At 46.0% G+C, this 19,752-nt stretch overlaps 1 protein-coding gene across 1 annotated transcript in view; it reads left to right on the top strand.

Annotated features, from left to right (window-relative positions):
• The first annotated feature begins 7,339 nt into the window (after positions 1 to 7,339).
• The window catches only part of atp2a3 (ATPase sarcoplasmic/endoplasmic reticulum Ca2+ transporting 3), a 299,782-nt gene continuing 287,369 nt past the window's right edge, over positions 7,340 to 19,752 (top strand). Inside the window, exon 1 of the mRNA XM_059972937.1 lies at positions 7,340 to 7,561. Within this exon, the coding sequence (XP_059828920.1) occupies positions 7,444 to 7,561 (118 nt within the window). The 5' untranslated portion in view covers positions 7,340 to 7,443. The remainder of the gene's footprint in view (positions 7,562 to 19,752) is intronic.

Genomic DNA, 19,752 nt, shown 5'->3' with positions numbered 1-19,752 from the left:
TTTAATATCACTGGCATATCTTGCAAAATTTGTTGTTTTGCAGCAGCAGTACATTGTAATACATAATAAAAACTGTAAATTACAGTAAGAAGTTTATATATATATATTTAAGTTAAATTAAATAAGCAGTGCAAAATGAGAAGAAAGGAAGTAGTGATTCAATGCCCGTACAGAAAGTGGTAGATTTTGCTTACTGGTTGAAGTCGTGGATTTCAGCTGCAGCAGTCTAAAACGGGAATATTTGAAGATTTCCTTTGGAGCTGCCTTCTTAAAGGTGCCACTGGGGGTGAAACTTTGCTTTGATTTCAACCCTGCAGGTTCTGAAGCGACTGAGGTAATGGTTAGAAGTACACATGTATGGTAGGTGTCGTGCAGTAAAGACTTTGCATCAAGACAAGAGGAATCCAAACTGAGACTTTGGAAGCAGCTCTTCACCAATTAGAAGGAGGCACTGAGGTGGATTCCGGAGGGTGAGCAAGCCAGATAACTCAGGAAGATTCCACATTCACTATTCCACAAGTGAATTCACAATGCTTCATAAAAATACACTGGTCCTCCTAAACCGGGGAATAGGAACATTGTTAACCACATCAACAGCACAAAGTTTAAAGAATACCGATTAATGCAGATCCAGGGACCACTCTCATAGCACCAGGGACACTAGTTCATTCCTGATCTCTGGTCCTACCTATGTGGAGTTTGTGAGCCCCAGAGGGAGTGGGACTAGAGGTCCCAGACTTGTGGGTTTGTGGGTCCCAGAGAGGGTGTGTGTGTGTGTGTGTGTGTGTGTGTGTGTGGGTCCCAGATGGAGAAGTCACGCAATTCCCGAGGGTGTGTGCGTGCGGGATCCAGTGACAGTGGGTGTTCTTATACCTGAGGGAGTCAGTGTGTGCATCCTTGTGTGAGTCCCCGAAGGAAAGGGTGTCTGAGTCCCAATGTAAGTGGGTGTCTGGGCATCCACAATACAAAGAAACCCAAAGGAACCCATTAAAAAAAGTAAGACCATCAAAGGTTCATTTATTATCAACTCTGAAATTTTTCAATTCTCCAGGTAGCCATGAAACCAAGAAAGGCAGCACGATCATCAACCCCCGAATTGACCCCCGAATCCCCCCTCCCAACAAAACAGATCAGGCACATTGACCCCCGAATCCTCCCTCCCAACAAAACAGATCAGGCACATTGACCCCCGAATCCCCCCTCCCCACAAAACAGATCAGGCACATTGACCCCAAAATCCCACCTCCCCACAAAAAAAAGAACAAAACAGACTAGACACATTGACCCTCAAATCCCTCCTCCCACAAAACAGATCAGGCACATTGACCCCAAAATCCCACCTCCCCACAAAAAAAAGAACAAAACGGACCAGACGCATTGACCCTCAAATCCCACCTCCCACAAAACGAACAAGACCTCAGATAAAGTCAGGAATCAAAAGGTTGAGCATGGTGTGACTATTGCCCTGAGCTGTGTATATTTCAACACAAGAAGTATCGTAGGAAAGGCAGATGAGCTCAGGGCAAGGATTGACACCTGGAATTATGATGATGTGGCCATTAGTGAGACTGGGTTGCAGAAGGGGCAGGACGGGCAGCTCAGTATTCTGGGCTTCTGTTGTGTTAGACATGATAGAGCAGCAGGCATTAAAGGGGGGAGGGGTGGCGTTACTAGTCAGGGATAATGTCCTGGCAGTGCTCACTCAGGTCAGACTGGAGATCTCATTTAGTGAGGCATTATGGTTGGAACTGAGGAACGATAAAGGTAATGACCACGTTAATGGGGCTTATTACAGACCACCCAACAGTCCGTGGGATTTAGAGGGACAAATTTGTAGAGAGATTGCAGCTTTGAAATACCACTCAGAATTGAAGTTCATGAAAGTGGGTCCAGAACCACGGAGCCAGTCATCACCACAGCTGGCCCAGGAGCCCATCAGTTGCAGTTCACAGCCTCAGTTCATCGCAGGGGTGGGTAAACCTTGCCGAGCAGCAAGTTGGATGCTGACCCGTCCCTCGACTCCAGTCCGGTACTTATTATAGTCAGGCAGCTGGTGGTTCCTCACTCTCGGACCCAGGTCCTGCTTCCTTGATTCAATCTTGGACCCAGAACCCACCTCCTCGATTCGGCCCATACCTGACCTTTCCAATTTGGCGCAGCACTTAAACCTCAGCCTATTCCTTGTTCTCAGGCCCAGGCTCCTCAGCCTCAATTCAGCCCAACACTTAGATCACTCAATCTTCTGCCTGTACCTCATTCTTAGGCCCAGGCTCCACAGCCTCAGTTCGATCAATCAGTCAAACCTCAGTTCGTTCCTTGTTCTCAGGCCTGGGCCTTGCAGCCTTGACTCTGCCTCAGTGGGTCCCAGAGAGAGTGGGTGTGTGAATCTCAGAGGAAGTCAGGGTATGAGTCCCAGTGGGAATGGTTGCATAGTCTCTGAAAGAGAGGGTGTGGGTGCGTGATTCCCTAAGGAAGTGGGTGTGTCAGTCTCAGAGGGAGAGTGTGTATGCTCCCAGTGAGAGTGGGTATCTGGGTTCTTGTGGATAGAGTGTCTGGTCCCAGTGGTAATGGCTATGGGATCCTAAAGGATGTGTTAGTCTTGGTCTTAGAGCGAATGGGCTCACCTCCAATAGTCTCAGCCTATTTCAGTGACTGGGATTAGGACCTGGGCTGATATTAGAGGATCGTCTTTTGAACAGCTTCACAACGTCTTGTGAAGAGGTGCTGGTGAAATGGAAGGTCTGAAGGTGACCAGCAGTCCCAGCCCGTTGGTGGCCATTGAAATGCTGAAACCCTGTCTGGGCCCCATACTGTATGCTAACAGTATGGTGGGAGCACATGGATTCTGGGGCTGTGGACCTATAGATCACAGGATTACAAGGGACAGACATCTGTACAGTACAGATGCACGTCACACACACAATCACACGTGCATGAACATAAAAAAAACATACTTGCACGTGCCGATGTGTGCACGCAAACACATGCAAGCACATGCAAATGGTGACATACGCACACGCCTATGTTTACACAAAGAATCTGCACATGCAGATGCACCGAAATATACACCCATTAAAATATTGCTCCGCATACTTGCAGTATATGCACACACAATGTGCATGTCCAGACACGTAAACGTTTGCACTGAATCACACCTGCACACATAAGCAGAGCTGCACATACCAAATGCACACACACATATGCAAACACTGACACTCATCCACACACACTGACACAAACATGCACAGAAACACTCCTGCACATGTAGATGCAAACCTGCACACTTACACACATGGAGACTAAGTGTACACAACCACACGCAAGTGCATATAGACAGCATGTGTGCATATCCAAACAGGCTTGCATGCACAGACAGACACAAAGGGTCAGTAATGCCCACCATGTTTTCAAGGCTTTTTATGTTACTCATATTAGTCAGGGGTTAGGACAATATAGGTGACTCTGCCACTGTTTTACTATGAAAAGGTCTGCAGGATTACTTGCATTCATTGAGAGTGTGGGCTCGGTTTAGAGTCGTAAAGGAAAGGCAGTAGACCCTGTGTGGACTTGACAGTAGTGCCAGCCTACAATATCTGCTCTAGTGACACCTAAATCCATAACACTGGGAAAGGTGCTGTCAGCTGAGCCACATCTGAAAGCTGAGCAGTTAAAGAGGAATAGGAAATAGTTCAGCAAGAACAATAAGGAAGTTACTACATGAGCAGGTCAGATATTAAAAGAATGTAAGCGACCTTAACTAGTTTTTCCAGCTGGATCACTTAATGAAGAAAATGATTGTTAGTGCCTATGTTATATAATGACACCTCCCTGGTTATTCTTGGGAAGCATTATTGGTCTTGTTGCTGCATTAATGCAATTCCACTGCACTCTTCAAACATGCAGCATTTCAGCTTGAAGAAGACCACCTCCCATTCTTCTCGGCTCTAATGTGTATGGGCCCAGACAACATGATCTTTCCTTTGAAGCCAACCCCTACAAGAATCAACTTAGCAAACTTTCTCTGAACTAATGCCAATAAAAGAAAGTAAACCTCATTAAATACAAGACCCACATTATTTTGGGTGTGGTGTCACTAAAACTCCCCTGCTTTGCAAATCCTCCCATCTTGCAATAAAAAGCTACTTAACTCTACAATCTTAAGAACGATCTCACACTCTGATCTTCTGCCTTCTCAATGCTACCATCAGAGAGGAGCTGCAGGAACCTGAAGACAATACTCACTATTTATTTATTTAACAGGGTGTATGGGGTGTCTAGGGAGGGGGAGCACCTCTGGTGGGGGGCCTGCCGTGCCCTTTACTCAGCTCTCACCTGTGGCTCCAAGTAGCTGCAGCACATGCAGCGGTCACACCCCGATAAGCCGTCTTGGCAGAGGGTGAGGGTAGCCGACAGATCTTTGACCCTCGGTGAGGTAGGGGATCTGTCGGTCCCAGTGTGTGAAGTCTGGCCCTGGCAGACTAGGCGGAGGAGACCGATTAATGGTCCAATGATCAAGAAGGCGTTGGTGGAGCGCTAAGAGCACGACAAGACACGTAAACGTCCTGGTTTAAAGAGGCGATGATCTCTTTACACTCACCCGGCAGAAGGCAAAGGCAAACCACTGCTGCAACCTGCCGAGTACACGATTTCCCAACATGCCAGAGTGGCGTGGAGGGAAATCGTCCGCCAACTGGAAATTCCAGATGCAACCTAACAACGATTTATTTCACATAGCTATTTTATGCCTTGCACTGTACTGCTGTCACAAAACAATGAATTTCGTGATGTGTGTCACCGACCATAAACCTGACTCTGATTCTAACTCAGAGTCAACCTTCTGTGTTTATAAGGGAGCTGGCTAAGGCTGTTGAAAAGAGTGACAGAGATTTATAGAGATTTTTATTCAAAATTGAGAGTGATTTAATTCAATCTGTAACTCGCACCATAAATTCAACAAAGGTATGACATTTGAATTGTTTTTGGTAGACAGGGAAATAAAATTAAAATTAAACAACCAGCTACTAATACTTGAAGAATTAATACATAATTTACAACAAATATATATGTATATTATTTTTAGGTACAAAAGCACCACAGGAAAAATGGTCCAGCTGAGGCCAACAAGGGAATTTAAAGATAGTGTTAGATCAAAAGGAAATGCTTATTATGTTGCCAAAAACATTAGGAAGTCTGAAGGTTAAGAAAATTTCAAAGTTCAGCAAAGGACCAAGAGATTGATGGACCAAGAATAAGTGAGCAAGTTAGATAGAAGCATAAAAAGAAAATGTGCTATCTTTGATAGATATAGATAAACGAATATGAGTCCTCTACAGAGTGAGACAAGGGAAATTACATTGGGGAATAAGGAATTGGTAGAGAAAATTAACAAATGGAAGAGGACATAGAAAACCTAATGGAAATAGTGGAGATGAAGAGTTATAGAATGAGGAGCTGAAAGGAGTGAATGTTGAAGAAGTTCATGTGACTAAAAGGCAATAAATCCCTAAAATCTGCTGACTTGTAACCCAAAGTTTTCAAAGAGGTAGTTTTGGAGATAATTGATTGGCTGTTATCTTCCAATGCCCATTGCTCCTACAACCTGGAAGATGACCATTGTAATCCCACTTTCAAAGGTACAATGGAGAAAGAATTATGTGTCAGCTAACCTGACATCAGTGGCAGGAAATATGTTGCAACATTGCATTAAGGAAGAGGTGGCAGACAGTTAGAAAATAACAAGGGTCACGACTGACAAATGTTAAGACTTTTTGAGGTTGCCATAATGGAGAACCAACAAAAGTGATGCAATTGGATTACTAAAAAGCCCTTTGAAAGACAAAAGTGTAGAGCACATAGGACCAGAGATGATAGACTGGCATGGTTTAAGAATTTGTTAACAGATAGAAAAATGAATGAAACAATTAACAAAAGAAAATGTTTTGGAGTATGTGATTGGCCACAGGACTTCATAAAATATATTGATTTGGATGAGGGGACCACATGAATTATATCTGAGTGTGGTGATGAGTATCAATATTCACCATGCATGAAGGATATAGTTATGCTTGAGGGGATATTTACAGGCTAAATAAAGGGGCAAAGACATGGTAGGTGGAATATAAGGTGATGTAGAGAAAACATTAAAGTGTCACTGTGGAATATTGCTGTTCAGGGGATTTGCATGCCATTGTGCATTAATCATTGAAGGTTAACTATAATGCCACAAGGTTATGTTATCTGCCCTTGAGTTTCTCAGACCTAGCTGCTGGGTTCAGGATTCGGCCCACAGGTTCACTGGAAGCCACAGCTATGCAGAGAAAAGACCAAGGCAATTTCCTTTTCTCGTTGATTTAATCAGGTCAGCTATTGAGATTGGAATTGTGTCTTCACTGCATTTCCCCCGGGAGCAGAGTATAACCAGTATGGTTGCAGAATGAGTCTCGGCGGTCAGGTGGGAATATTTGGACATATGAATCAGGAGCAGAGAAGGTGTTCGATCGCTCTAGTCTGGTCCAGCACTTAATTTGATCTGATAGTTGTTTCAGTTCGGTATGTGCATGTCCTGGATAACTCCTTTCACCCCTTTGCTTCTCTTTAAAAATCTCTACCGCTATTGCCCTTTCAGGAAAAGAGTTCCAGAAAATATTTTGCCTCATTTCAGCTTCTGAGGGAAGCCGGGGGTAGGCTTGCTATTGGAAGACTATCGGAGACTTGGTCAATGTTCGGATTGAGAGACGAAGGACTAGCGGGCTCTGCACAGACACTGGCCCGTACAAGATCCAGCTCGAGAGATTTTCTGGACTTTCTAAATCCTACTGCTCCAGGTTTTGGTACCGATTATCTGGTCTTGTCAAAAGGAGCTGGCCGATGCAGTTTGCCAGTTTAACACAAATAGTAGAAGGTTATTGGCTAGAAGCTACTCTGGGACATCCCGATGTACAAGTTTTTTTTGAGCAAAATGCCGCGCAGCCTACACGATGTCAGATTGAAATACGGGTGCGGTTGCAAGGTAGACGGGAGAGAGAGCGACCGAAATATGCCAGTAAGAGGTTGGTACATGCGTTGCCCGTAACTGGGGTTGTGAAGCACCGCCAGTGCTGAAGCAGGGTGCAGGGTGCCGCCGCTGCGGTACAAGGAAGCGGCGTGTGTCCGCTCCGCTCCAGCGCGCCCCTTCGACACACGGAAGCAGATAGAAGGGGCTTTCTTAAATGCCCGCCAATCAGGGGGCGCGGCTCCCGCGGGGGGCGGGGTTTCTTCGCACCCCCGCGCTTTGACAGCCAATCGGGGCCCGCAGGATGGGCGGGATTAGTGGCGGGGCGGGGCCAGGGCGGCGAGCTCGCCGAGCCAAACACACCTGCGGATGCGCTGGGAGCGGGTGGAGTGCGGTGCCGCGTATCAGAGTCCAGCTAAACGGCTGCTGAGAGCCGCCGGCGTGCAGGCAGCATGGAGAAGGCGCACAGCAAGACGGTGGAAGAAGTTCTTGCCTACTTCGGCGTGAATGAGAACACAGGTCTGAGCCCCGAGCAAGTGAAGCAGAATCAGGAGCGCTGGGGGCTTAACGGTGAGTGCACGGAGTGGTCGGGCAGACTCCGGGTGGGTGTTGGGGCAGCGAGGGCTCTGGCTGGCTAGCTGAGTGAGTGGGCAGGGGGCTGTCATGTGTGGGATATTAGCTGGATTCAGCGAAGAAAGAACAATCATTTTCTCTCGTGAAAGGGGAAGAGATGTTGTGGGTGACCTGTCAGTACGAGGAGGCGGTGGGAGGTGGAGTAAGTGAGTGAGGGAATGAGAGGTGAAAGAGGGAGGAAAGAAGAGGGAAAGGTCAGTGAGTGAGTGGTTGCGCTTTAGTGTGGGGGCAACAGGGACGCACTGGCTGTAAGACACATTTCCTGTGGACTGATTGTTAAATCGTCTTCTGTCATCGCCAACACAAGGTGGAGGTTATTGGTAGGACAACAGCCAATGATCTGTTTGCACACAGTAGGTATCCTAAACCATGATCTCCGATTGGCCAACGGTTTGGCACCGAACTAGGAGTAGAGTTTATTCGATTTGAATGAGGCTTTGCACTTTGTGTATGAGAGAAGGTGAATTTTTTTCACATGTATATGTTCCATGTGCTAAAATTACAGCCATTTCTTTTTGGTAGGGGCATGAATGACCCGCCCCCACATCTGTTGCAACTTTTGTTTATTGCCATGAATTAATTGGTGATTAAAATAAAGAAAGGTAGGGTGGAATAATGCTGAAAAAGAGGGTCAGTGCAACATACTTCAGTCCGGAGTCTGTAATGGAGGCTGTCGTGTGTCCTGTGAACTTCGCTAAGTTGGCGGCCAGCAACGTGAATGTTTTGAATGCTCCACTAACATGGCTGTCAGCTTGCGACAAGAGTTGAAGAATTGCTCTGGCAGTGTGCCATACATCTCCCCTTTGTCTGTCACTGTGTAGTGGCATCTGCAGGAGACGCCTGACGTACGGGATAAGTACAGCCAGGACACGGGGCATTCAAAAATTACTGCAGAAGCAGAAAGCATCCATTATCATTTGCTGTTGTAGAAAGTGAGTGAATTGTTCCGTACCTCAGCTTTAGGTCATTGAATTGTATAAATTCCAGTTTAACCCTGGAGGGAATGCTCAAGCATAACTTGCCTTCAAGTACAGATACTGATGATGGTTGTTTTTTTTTGCTTTGTTGACGGCAAGCATGACATCTGCAAGTTCTGGCCAGAGTCTTTATATGACAGAATTTTGTTGTAGCTTAAACTGGAGAGCAGTCTCCCCACACTCCTGCATTAAGTATCACACAGAGAATAGACAGACGGTATTATTGTCCACTGCCTTTTCGCCCATCAGCTCTGTATGGGTGACGCATAATGATTGATCCAAAATGACCCGAATTTACTTGGTCGACCTTGTGGCTTCAGGAATGGCTCCTCTAAAGCTTTAAGTCTGCAAGTTTGCTTTTGAAAGGAGGCAGGGAAGATCTGTGTGGGACATCACGGTAGTTTCAACTTCCATTTCCTTGAGAGTTTTTATCGAGCATCTGTTTGCATCTGTTCACTGACCATTGTGACAGTGCTCTGTTTTGTTCAAGCTGAAAGACGTTTAACATTTTAAATTTTATAGCTTGCTTTAAGTATAAACAATTTACGTCAAGCATTTGCTTTGAGTACATTGAAGAAACATATGTATCCTTCCTCAAAATATGTGGCTTCTCCAAAATGTATGGGCAGTACTGTCGCTGGAAGAGCATGCCTGTACTGACATTTGTCCGGCGTTTGCTGTGCCAAGTACCAGGCTGTCCGCACGGCTCCCTCTGTCCCGTGTACAGCACCTCCTACACCGTGACTCCATGCAAGAGTGCTTTTCCTTTTGAAGTGTTGCTGCAGATGGATGTGTTCACCTAGTTCCATGTGTACTCGCTAGATAAACTTGCTGCTGGGGAAAAAAGTTTGAGAAAAGACTTCGAAAGGAGAGGCACTGTGTGTGTGAGTGTGTATATCAGTGTGTGGTGTGTGTGTATATGAAGGTGTGGTCCGTGTGTGAGTGTTTGTAGCTGTGTGTGTGTAGCTGCTGGTGACGTCCATTTTTCTATTCATTTTTTTTATTACTGCTGTCCCAGAGTGTTGAGCGCAGTCCAAGTATTCCCAGAAGTAGCAACACGGCCACATGAGCACACTTGCCTTCATTAGCTATGGCATGGAACCCTGCAGAAGAGGTTATGGACCAACAATACAAAGCTTCGGTTATGGCGCAGTTGGTGCAGTTCTGGTCACCGAGCGTAAGGAAGGGCAGGATTAAACTGGGAAGGGTGCAGAGGAGGATCGACCCTTTTGTTTAAATGGGAAGCTGGAGAGGCTGGGTTTGTTTTCCTCAGAGCGGAATGCTGACAGGGACCCGATAGAAGTATGTAACAATATTTGGAGCATAGGTAGGGTAGGCAGTGGGAAACCTATCCCATTATTAGAGCTGTTTAAATGCAGAAGGCTTAAATTTAAGAGAACAATTAAAGAATCTAATTTTTAAAAAGTATTGTCACTTGGAGCATGGTTTATGTAGAACAAAGTGTATGAGTGGGTTATGGAGGCAGGTATTCTTGTAACTTTTAAGTACCTTGACACCAGCTGAATGGTGAGGCTGGGGGCTGGTGAAGGGGATGAATATAGGTGGGAGACACACAGTGGCCAGTATGGACGTGATGGGGCAAAGGACCTCTTTCTGCAGTATGTTTCAACTGGTAGACCTTTCACATAAACTAACAGCCACATCCAGAAACGGGCGAGGAGCTGAGGCAGTGAAAACTCAGTGTTTTGCCCTGTACTTAAAGCAAATTTATTATCAAAGTACATACACTACCCTGGGGTTCATTTTCTTGCAGGCATTCACAGTACATAGAAAGAGGCACAATAGAGCCAATGAAAAGCTGCACACAAAGACTAACGAACAACTGGTTTGCAAATACAAAAAGAAAAAATAATAATGAATAAGTAATTAAATACTAAGAACATGGGTTATAAAGTTCCTGAAAGTGAGTCCATAGGTTGTGGAATCATTTCAGTGCTGGGGTGAGTGAAGTTATCTACACTAGTTCAACAGCTTGTTCCTGAATCTGGTGGTGTGAGTCCTGAGGCTCCTGCACCTTCTTCCTGATGGCAGCAATGAGAAGAGAGCATGGCCTGGATGGTAGGGGTCCCTGATGATGGATGCTGTTTTCCTGCGACAGCTCTCCTTGTGGATGTGGTCAGTGGTGGGGAGGGCTTTTCCTGTGATGGACTGGACTGTATCCATTACTTTTCATAGGCTTTTCTGTTCAAGGGCGCTGGTGTTTCCATACCAATGTTTTGACAACACTACTTCACGGACAAAAGTACTCCTTGTGTCTGTTCTCTCGTGCATCCTACCTGTGAGAGGGAACAGACAGACATGTTCATGGTGATGGGGCTGGAGATGGATGAAGTGCTCTCTCAATTCTACTGAGTAGTCTGAGGCTCTCCAGAGGAGCAGTTATTCTTCATGGTTGACTTTTTTTGGGATAGTAAATATAAGTGAGGAAGAAAAGGTGTGAATGCAGTAACCTAGCAGGGCAGCGACTGCACAGATCAAGAGAGTCCTTGATCTTGCCGAGGGCTCAGCCTGCTGATAAACAATGCTGTTGGCGTGCTTGTTCTTGGAGGAAGTACTTTGTAACATGAGGAGTAGTCAAAGAAGTAGGAAGTGAGCACTTTTCACTTGAGTATCTGCTAGATGGTGCTTCGTAAAGCAACTTCACTCACGGCAGTTTCACTGTGGGCATCCCACGTCAGATATTAAAGCTGCTGAGTTTGTGTCGGTATTTTGTCTCTCCATTTCCTCGCCCTATTATGATGCAAGAGTGGATATATGCTACGAGTATTTTTGTGTGCGACATACTGTTGTCAAAATATGAATACAGGGCAAAACGCCAAGCTCTAACTGGTTCATCTTTACCTTGCAGACTCCTCACTGTGGCTTTCTGTTTAGGTGGAGGGTTCAGTAAAAGAAGGAGCTGGGAGCTCACCAGTTGTGGGAAAGGACAGCACCTGTCAGTGTAGTGAGGTCAACATGAAAAGCCTTTCAGCTGTAATTGTAACATACCTGAACAGCAAACCAAAAATGAGCTCTGGCTGCCCTCAGATGAGTGTTTGTTTGGCAGGGGTATAGAGGGGTAGGCAGTAAATGGAGTACAGATAAGCTGTAAATTAACGGAAAGACAGTGTATTCTGAGTATACGCTGCCAAATATTTGTTTGTAATATGCAGCAACATTTAGATGATCAAATGTTTCTGCATTTGGGAGCCATTGTAGTGTAGCAGTTAACCTGACTCTGTCATAGCTTAGGGCACTGGAACTTGGAGTTCAATTCCGATGTCCTCCCTAAGGAATGCGTGAGTTTTCCCCGGGTGCTCCGGTTTCCTTCCACAGTCCAAGGACAGGCCAGTGAGAAGGTTAATTGGTCATTGTAATTTGCCCTGTGATTAGGCTAGGGTGAAATCGGGGGTTGCTAGGCAGCACAGTGAAGGGCTGGAAGGGCCTATTCTGCACTGTATCTCTGAAATTTAAAAAATGATAATTTAATACATTTAGTAACTGAATTGAATAATTTAAACCATTTCCTCATCGTGTTGCTTATTTCAAACTCTGGGTGTTATTTTTAGACCTCAAGTATTGGTGTTAACTAGGTATAATCTGTTTTAATTTCATATTTCTTGTTGAGGCCAGTGTTTAAGACACAGGTAAAGTGAAGTATGCTTCAAAGTGAATTGTAATGAACTTCAGAGTTGCCTACAGGATAGCAGTGAACTGTTCACTCTTAGTCAGGATGTTGCAGAGGGGCAGGCTCTAGAATCTGTTGGATTGCTTTCTCTGCTGAATCCCCAGACCCAGCACTAACTGAGCTTGTGCTCTGGATAGTAGGAGGTTGAGAATGTATCTGGGGTGGCACTGGGGCAGACATGGGCAATTGGAGTGGGGGGGGCTGATTGATGAAGTATTAGGGGGAGGTTTCAGTGGCGAGGCAGGCATTTACTGATGGGGTTCTAAGCAACACCCACAAAATGCTGGAGGAACTCTGCAGGCCAGGCAGGATCGATGGGGAAAAACTGTAGAGTTGACGTTTTGAGTCAAAACCCTTCTGATGGGATTGTTGAGTTTGGAAGGGAACGAGTGGGAATCTGGAGGATGAGTGTGATCGTGGCAGGGTAATGAAGTGCTCAGAACAGGATGGTGTGTAGGGAGTTGGTTTAGAAGGGGGAGGGCATATGTAATTTATTCAATTTGGCAGGCAGTTTTTCAGGCCCATGTTGTCCTGGGAGTACCCTGTGACAGGCACCTCAACACAAGTAGGTCCAAGATCCCCTGTGGTGCTCCAAAAGGAGAAACGTTCAGGGAATGAGGTCATCACAAATGATGCCAGTGAACTTTGAGTGATACAGTATGACCCAGGCAACTTGTTATTGCACTCTGTTGCAGGCCAGAGTGAAATGTCTTGAAGTGTGCAGTGCTGAGATAAACAGCTTTATTCAGTTGGATTTTTAGGAAAGTCAAAATTTCAGCTCTGCTACGATGTGATCTGAAAAGCTCTTCATAGCTAGCGTTAGATTGGCATTCAGGGCAGGCAAATTTTCACTGGTCTCCCTTACCCCTCCTGAATTAAATGGTTTATTTAGTGCCCCGGCCTCCACTGATTCAACGCTAGCCCCTTAAATCGGGTGAAAATTCTAAAAACTGCAGGATTGTATGTGTTGAAGCATCTTTCACAGTGCAAGAAGGAACACTAAGAATAGAACCAAATTACTCATAAGTTGCTGCTTGGCAACTGTTGTGATCGTGTACTAACGAATGTTATCAACATTGCAGTTAAAGGGTCTCTTCAAAAGTTCGTATCAACATCACTGTCCACCCTCAATCTCCAACTGCCTTTTCTGCAGTGTCCTTCCACACCTCTTATCAGGAGCTGTTAAATATTGCCTAGGCAGTTCACAGTAGTGTTAGTGAATAACGATGGGCACCTTGCTAAGGAGGAAAGTGATGGATTTTTAGGAAGGTCAGAAAACAGGGGAGAGGCAGTAAGATTTTGTGTGCTAACGAGTGTAGGTGAGTAATGGAGAAAGATGTCAGGGAAAGCCTGAAAGGACCCTCATGTCCTTTTATAGCCACAGAGATGGGAGGAGTGATGCCTTAGGGTATACACTTTAAAACTGATGTCTGAATGGACCAGGAGCCATTGTAAATCACCAGACACGTGGATGAATAGGATCTTGTGCAGATTTAGAAACTGAAATATAATTTTGAGCTGAAGTCTAAGAATGCCAGGAGAAGAGAGGCTACTCAGATTATCTGGTTCTTTGTGTTTCAAGATAATAGAAGTATATTTGCACTCACACTCAACTGTTGGAATATACGTCCGTCAAAGTTCATTTTAAATTATGAAGCTATCCACAAAAAAATGTAGCAATGTGGTCAGCTGGGGATCTGGTTTTACAGTGTGTAGTGTAGGATCTGGTTTTACAGTGTACACAGTGTGTGGGGGGGGGGTAGGATCTGGTTTTACAGTGTACACTGTGTGTGGGGTAGGATCTGGTTTTACAGTGTACACAGTGTGTGGGGGGTAGGATCTGGTTTTACAGTGTACACTGTGTGTGGGGTAGGATCTGGTTTTACAGTGTACACTGTGTGTGTGGGGTAGGATCTGGTTTTACAGTGTACACTGTGTGTGGGGTAGGATCTGGTTTTACAGTGTACACTGTGTGTGGTGTAGGATCTGGTTTTACAGTGTACACAGTGTGTGGGGGTAGGATCTGGTTTTACAGTGTACACAGTGTGTGGGGGTAGGATCTGGTTTTACAGTGTACACAGTGTGTGGGGGTAGGATCTGGTTTTACAGTGTACACAGTGTGTGGGGTAGGATCTGGTTTTACAGTGTACACTGTGTGGTGTAGGATCTGGTTTTACAGTGTACACTGTGTGGGGGTAGGATCTGGTTTTACAGTGTACACAGTGTGTAGTGTAGGATCTGGTTTTACAGTGTACACAGTGTGTGTGGGGTAGGATCTGGTTTTACAGTGTACACAGTGTGTGGTGTAGGATCTGGTTTTACACTGTACACAGTGTGTGGGGTAGGATCTGGTTTTACAGTGTACACTGTGTGTGGTGTAGGATCTGGTTTTACAGTGTACACAGTGTGTGGGGTAGGATCTGGTTTTACAGTGTACACAGTGTGTGGGGTAGGATCTGGTTTTACAGTGTATAGTGTGTGGGGGGTAGGATCTGGTTTTACAGTGTACACTGTGTGTGGGGTAGGATCTGGTTTTACAGTGTACACTGTGTGTGGGGTAGGATCTGGTTTTACAGTGTACACAGTGTGTGGTGTAGGATCTGGTTTTACAGTGTACACTGTGTGTGGGGTAGGATCTGGTTTTACAGTGTACACTGTGTGTGGTGTAGGATCTGGTTTTACACTGTACACAGTGTGTGGGGTAGGATCTGGTTTTACAGAGTACACAGTGTGTGGGGGGGTAGGATCTGGTTTTACAGTGTACACAGTGTGTGGGGGTAGGATCTGGTTTTACAGTGTACACAGTGTGTGGGGGTAGGATCTGGTTTTACAGTGTACACTGTGTGTGGTGTAGGATCTGGTTTTACACTGTACACAGTGTGTGGGGTAGGATCTGGTTTTACAGAGTACACAGTGTGTGTGGGGGTAGGATCTGGTTTTACAGTGTACACAGTGTGTGGGGTTAGGATCTGGTTTTACAGTGTACACAGTGTGTGGGGGTAGGATCTGGTTTTACAGTGTACACTGTGTGTGGGGTAGGATCTGGTTTTACAGTGTGTGGGGGGTAGGATCTGGTTTTACAGTGTACACAGTGTGTGGGGTAGGATCTGGTTTTACAGTGTACACAGTGTGTGGGGTAGGATCTGGTTTTACAGTGTGTGGGGGGTAGGATCTGGTTTTACAGTGTACACAGTGTGTGGGGTAGGATCTGGTTTTACAGTGTGTAGTGTAGGATCTGGTTTTACAGTGTACACAGTGTGTGGGGTAGGATCTGGTTTTACAGTGTACACAGTGTGTGGGGGGTAGGATCTGGTTTTACAGTGTACACTGTGTGTGGGGTAGGATCTGGTTTTACAGTGTGTGGGGGGTAGGATCTGGTTTTACAGTGTACACAGTGTGTGGGGTAGGATCTGGTTTTACAGTGTACACTGTGGGGTAGGATCTGGTTTTACAGTGTACACTGTGTGTAGTGTAGGATCTGGTTTTACAGTGTACACAGTGTGTGGGGTAGGATCTGGTTTTACAGTGTACACTGTGGGGTAGGATCTGGTTTTACAGTGTACACAGTGTGTGGGGGGGTAGGATCTGGTTTTACAGTGTACACTGTGTGTGGGGTAGGATCTGGTTTTACAGTGTGTGGGGTAGGATCTGGTTTTACAGTGTACACTGTGTGGGGGTAGGATCTGGTTTTACAGTGTACACTGTGTGTGGGGTAGGATCTGGTTTTACAGTGTACACTGTGTGTGGGGGGTAGGATCTGGTTTTACAGTGTACACAGTGTGTGTGTGGGGTAGGATCTGGTTTTACAGTGTACACTGTGTGTGGTGTAGGATCTGGTTTTACAGTGTACACTGTGTGTGGGGGTAGGATCTGGTTTTACAGTGTACACTGTGTGTGGGGTAGGATCTGGTTTTACAGTGTACACTGTGTGTGGGGTAGGATCTGGTTTTACAGTGTACACTGTGTGTGGGGTAGGATCTGGTTTTACAGTGTACACAGTGTGTGGGGTAGGATCTGGTTTTACAGTGTACACAGTGTGTGGTGTAGGATCTGGTTTTACAGTGTACACTGTGTGTGGGGTAGGATCTGGTTTTACAGTGTACACTGTGTGTGGTGTAGGATCTGGTTTTACACTGTACACAGTGTGTGGGGTAGGATCTGGTTTTACACTGTACACAGTGTGTGGGGTAGGATCTGGTTTTACAGAGTACACAGTGTGTGGGGGGGTAGGATCTGGTTTTACAGTGTACACAGTGTGTGGGGTTAGGATCTGGTTTTACAGTGTACACAGTGTGTGGGGGTAGGATCTGGTTTTACAGTGTACACTGTGTGTGGGGTAGGATCTGGTTTTACAGTGTGTGGGGGGTAGGATCTGGTTTTACAGTGTACACAGTGTGTGGGGTAGGATCTGGTTTTACAGTGTACACAGTGTGTGGGGTAGGATCTGGTTTTACAGTGTGTGGGGGGTAGGATCTGGTTTTACAGTGTACACAGTGTGTGGGGTAGGATCTGGTTTTACAGTGTGTAGTGTAGGATCTGGTTTTACAGTGTACACAGTGTGTGGGGTAGGATCTGGTTTTACAGTGTACACAGTGTGTGGGGTAGGATCTGGTTTTACAGTGTACACAGTGTGTGGGGGGTAGGATCTGGTTTTACAGTGTACACTGTGTGTGGGGTAGGATCTGGTTTTACAGTGTGTGGGGGGTAGGATCTGGTTTTACAGTGTACACAGTGTGTGGGGTAGGATCTGGTTTTACAGTGTACACTGTGGGGTAGGATCTGGTTTTACAGTGTACACTGTGTGTAGTGTAGGATCTGGTTTTACAGTGTACACAGTGTGTGGGGTAGGATCTGGTTTTACAGTGTACACTGTGGGGTAGGATCTGGTTTTACAGTGTACACAGTGTGTGGGGGGGTAGGATCTGGTTTTACAGTGTGTGGGGTAGGATCTGGTTTTACAGTGTGTGGGGTAGGATCTGGTTTTACAGTGTACACTGTGTGGGGGTAGGATCTGGTTTTACAGTGTACACTGTGTGTGGGGTAGGATCTGGTTTTACAGTGTACACTGTGTGTGGGGGGTAGGATCTGGTTTTACAGTGTACACAGTGTGTGTGTGGGGTAGGATCTGGTTTTACAGTGTACACTGTGTGTGGTGTAGGATCTGGTTTTACAGTGTACACTGTGTGTGGGGGTAGGATCTGGTTTTACAGTGTACACTGTGTGTGGGGTAGGATCTGGTTTTACAGTGTACACTGTGTGTGGGGTAGGATCTGGTTTTACAGTGTACACAGTGTGTGGGGTAGGATCTGGTTTTACAGTGTACACAGTGTGTGGGGTAGGATCTGGTTTTACAGTGTACACACTGTGTGGGGGGTAGGATCTGGTTTTACAGTGTACACAGTGTGTGGGGTAGGATCTGGTTTTACAGTGTACACTGTGTGTGTGGGGTAGGATCTGGTTTTACAGTGTACACAGTGTGGGGGGGGTAGGATCTGGTTTTACAGTGTGTAGTGTAGGATCTGTGTTTACAGTGTACACAGTGTGTGGGGGTAGGATTTGGTTTTACAGTGTGTAGTGTAGGATCTGGTTTTACAGTGTACACAGTGTGTGGGGTAGGATCTGGTTTTACAGTGTACACTGTGGGGTAGGATCTGGTTTTACAGTGTACACAGTGTGTGGGGGGGTAGGATCTGGTTTTACAGTGTGTGGGGTAGGATCTGGTTTTACAGTGTGTGGGGTAGGATCTGGTTTTACAGTGTACACTGTGTGGGGGTAGGATCTGGTTTTACAGTGTACACTGTGTGTGGGGTAGGATCTGGTTTTACAGTGTACACTGTGTGTGGGGGGTAGGATCTGGTTTTACAGTGTACACAGTGTGTGTGTGGGGTAGGATCTGGTTTTACAGTGTACACTGTGTGTGGTGTAGGATCTGGTTTTACAGTGTACACTGTGTGTGGGGGTAGGATCTGGTTTTACAGTGTACACTGTGTGTGGGGTAGGATCTGGTTTTACAGTGTACACTGTGTGTGGGGTAGGATCTGGTTTTACAGTGTACACAGTGTGTGGGGTAGGATCTGGTTTTACAGTGTACACAGTGTGTGGGGTAGGATCTGGTTTTACAGTGTACACACTGTGTGGGGGGTAGGATCTGGTTTTACAGTGTACACAGTGTGTGGGGTAGGATCTGGTTTTACAGTGTACACTGTGTGTGTGGGGTAGGATCTGGTTTTACAGTGTACACAGTGTGGGGGGGGTAGGATCTGGTTTTACAGTGTGTAGTGTAGGATCTGTGTTTACAGTGTACACAGTGTGTGGGGGTAGGATTTGGTTTTACAGTGTGTAGTGTAGGATCTGGTTTTACAGTGTACACAGTGTGTGGGGTAGGATCTGGTTTTACAGTGTATAGTGTGTGGGGTAGGATCTGGTTTTACAGTGTACACAGTGTGTGGGGTAGGATCTGGTTTTACAGTGTGTGGGGGGTAGGATCTGGTTTTACAGTGTACACAGTGTGTGGGGTAGGATCTGGTTTTACAGTGTACACAGTGTGTGGGGTAGGATCTGGTTTTACAGTGTACACACTGTGTGGGGGGTAGGATCTGGTTTTACAGTGTACACAGTGTGTGGGGTAGGATCTGGTTTTACAGTGTACACTGTGTGTGTGGGGTAGGATCTGGTTTTACAGTGTACACAGTGTGTGGGGTAGGATCTGGTTTTACAGTGTATAGTGTGTGGGGTAGGATCTGGTTTTACAGTGTACACAGTGTGTGGGGTAGGATCTGGTTTTACAGTGTGTGGGGGGTAGGATCTGGTTTTACAGTGTACACAGTGTGTGGGGTAGGATCTGGTTTTACAGTGTACACAGTGTGTGGGGTAGGATCTGGTTTTACAGTGTACACACTGTGTGGGGGGTAGGATCTGGTTTTACAGTGTACACAGTGTGTGGGGTAGGATCTGGTTTTACAGTGTACACTGTGTGTGTGGGGTAGGATCTGGTTTTACAGTGTACACAGTGTGGGGGGGGTAGGATCTGGTTTTACAGTGTGTAGTGTAGGATCTGTGTTTACAGTGTACACAGTGTGTGTGGGGTAGGATCTGGTTTTACAGTGTGTGGGGTAGGATCTGGTTTTACAGTGTACACTGTGTGGGGGTAGGATCTGGTTTTACAGTGTACACTGTGTGTGGGGTAGGATCTGGTTTTACAGTGTACACTGTGTGTGGGGGGTAGGATCTGGTTTTACAGTGTACACAGTGTGTGTGTGGGGTAGGATCTGGTTTTACAGTGTACACTGTGTGTGGTGTAGGATCTGGTTTTACAGTGTACACTGTGTGTGGGGGTAGGATCTGGTTTTACAGTGTACACTGTGTGTGGGGTAGGATCTGGTTTTACAGTGTACACTGTGTGTGGGGTAGGATCTGGTTTTACAGTGTACACAGTGTGTGGGGTAGGATCTGGTTTTACAGTG

Source organism: Hypanus sabinus, chromosome 6 (genome assembly GCF_030144855.1).
Source record: "Hypanus sabinus isolate sHypSab1 chromosome 6, sHypSab1.hap1, whole genome shotgun sequence".
NCBI classification, from domain to species: Eukaryota; Metazoa; Chordata; class Chondrichthyes; order Myliobatiformes; family Dasyatidae; genus Hypanus; species Hypanus sabinus.
This window is presented reverse-complemented; position numbering and strand designations above follow the sequence as displayed.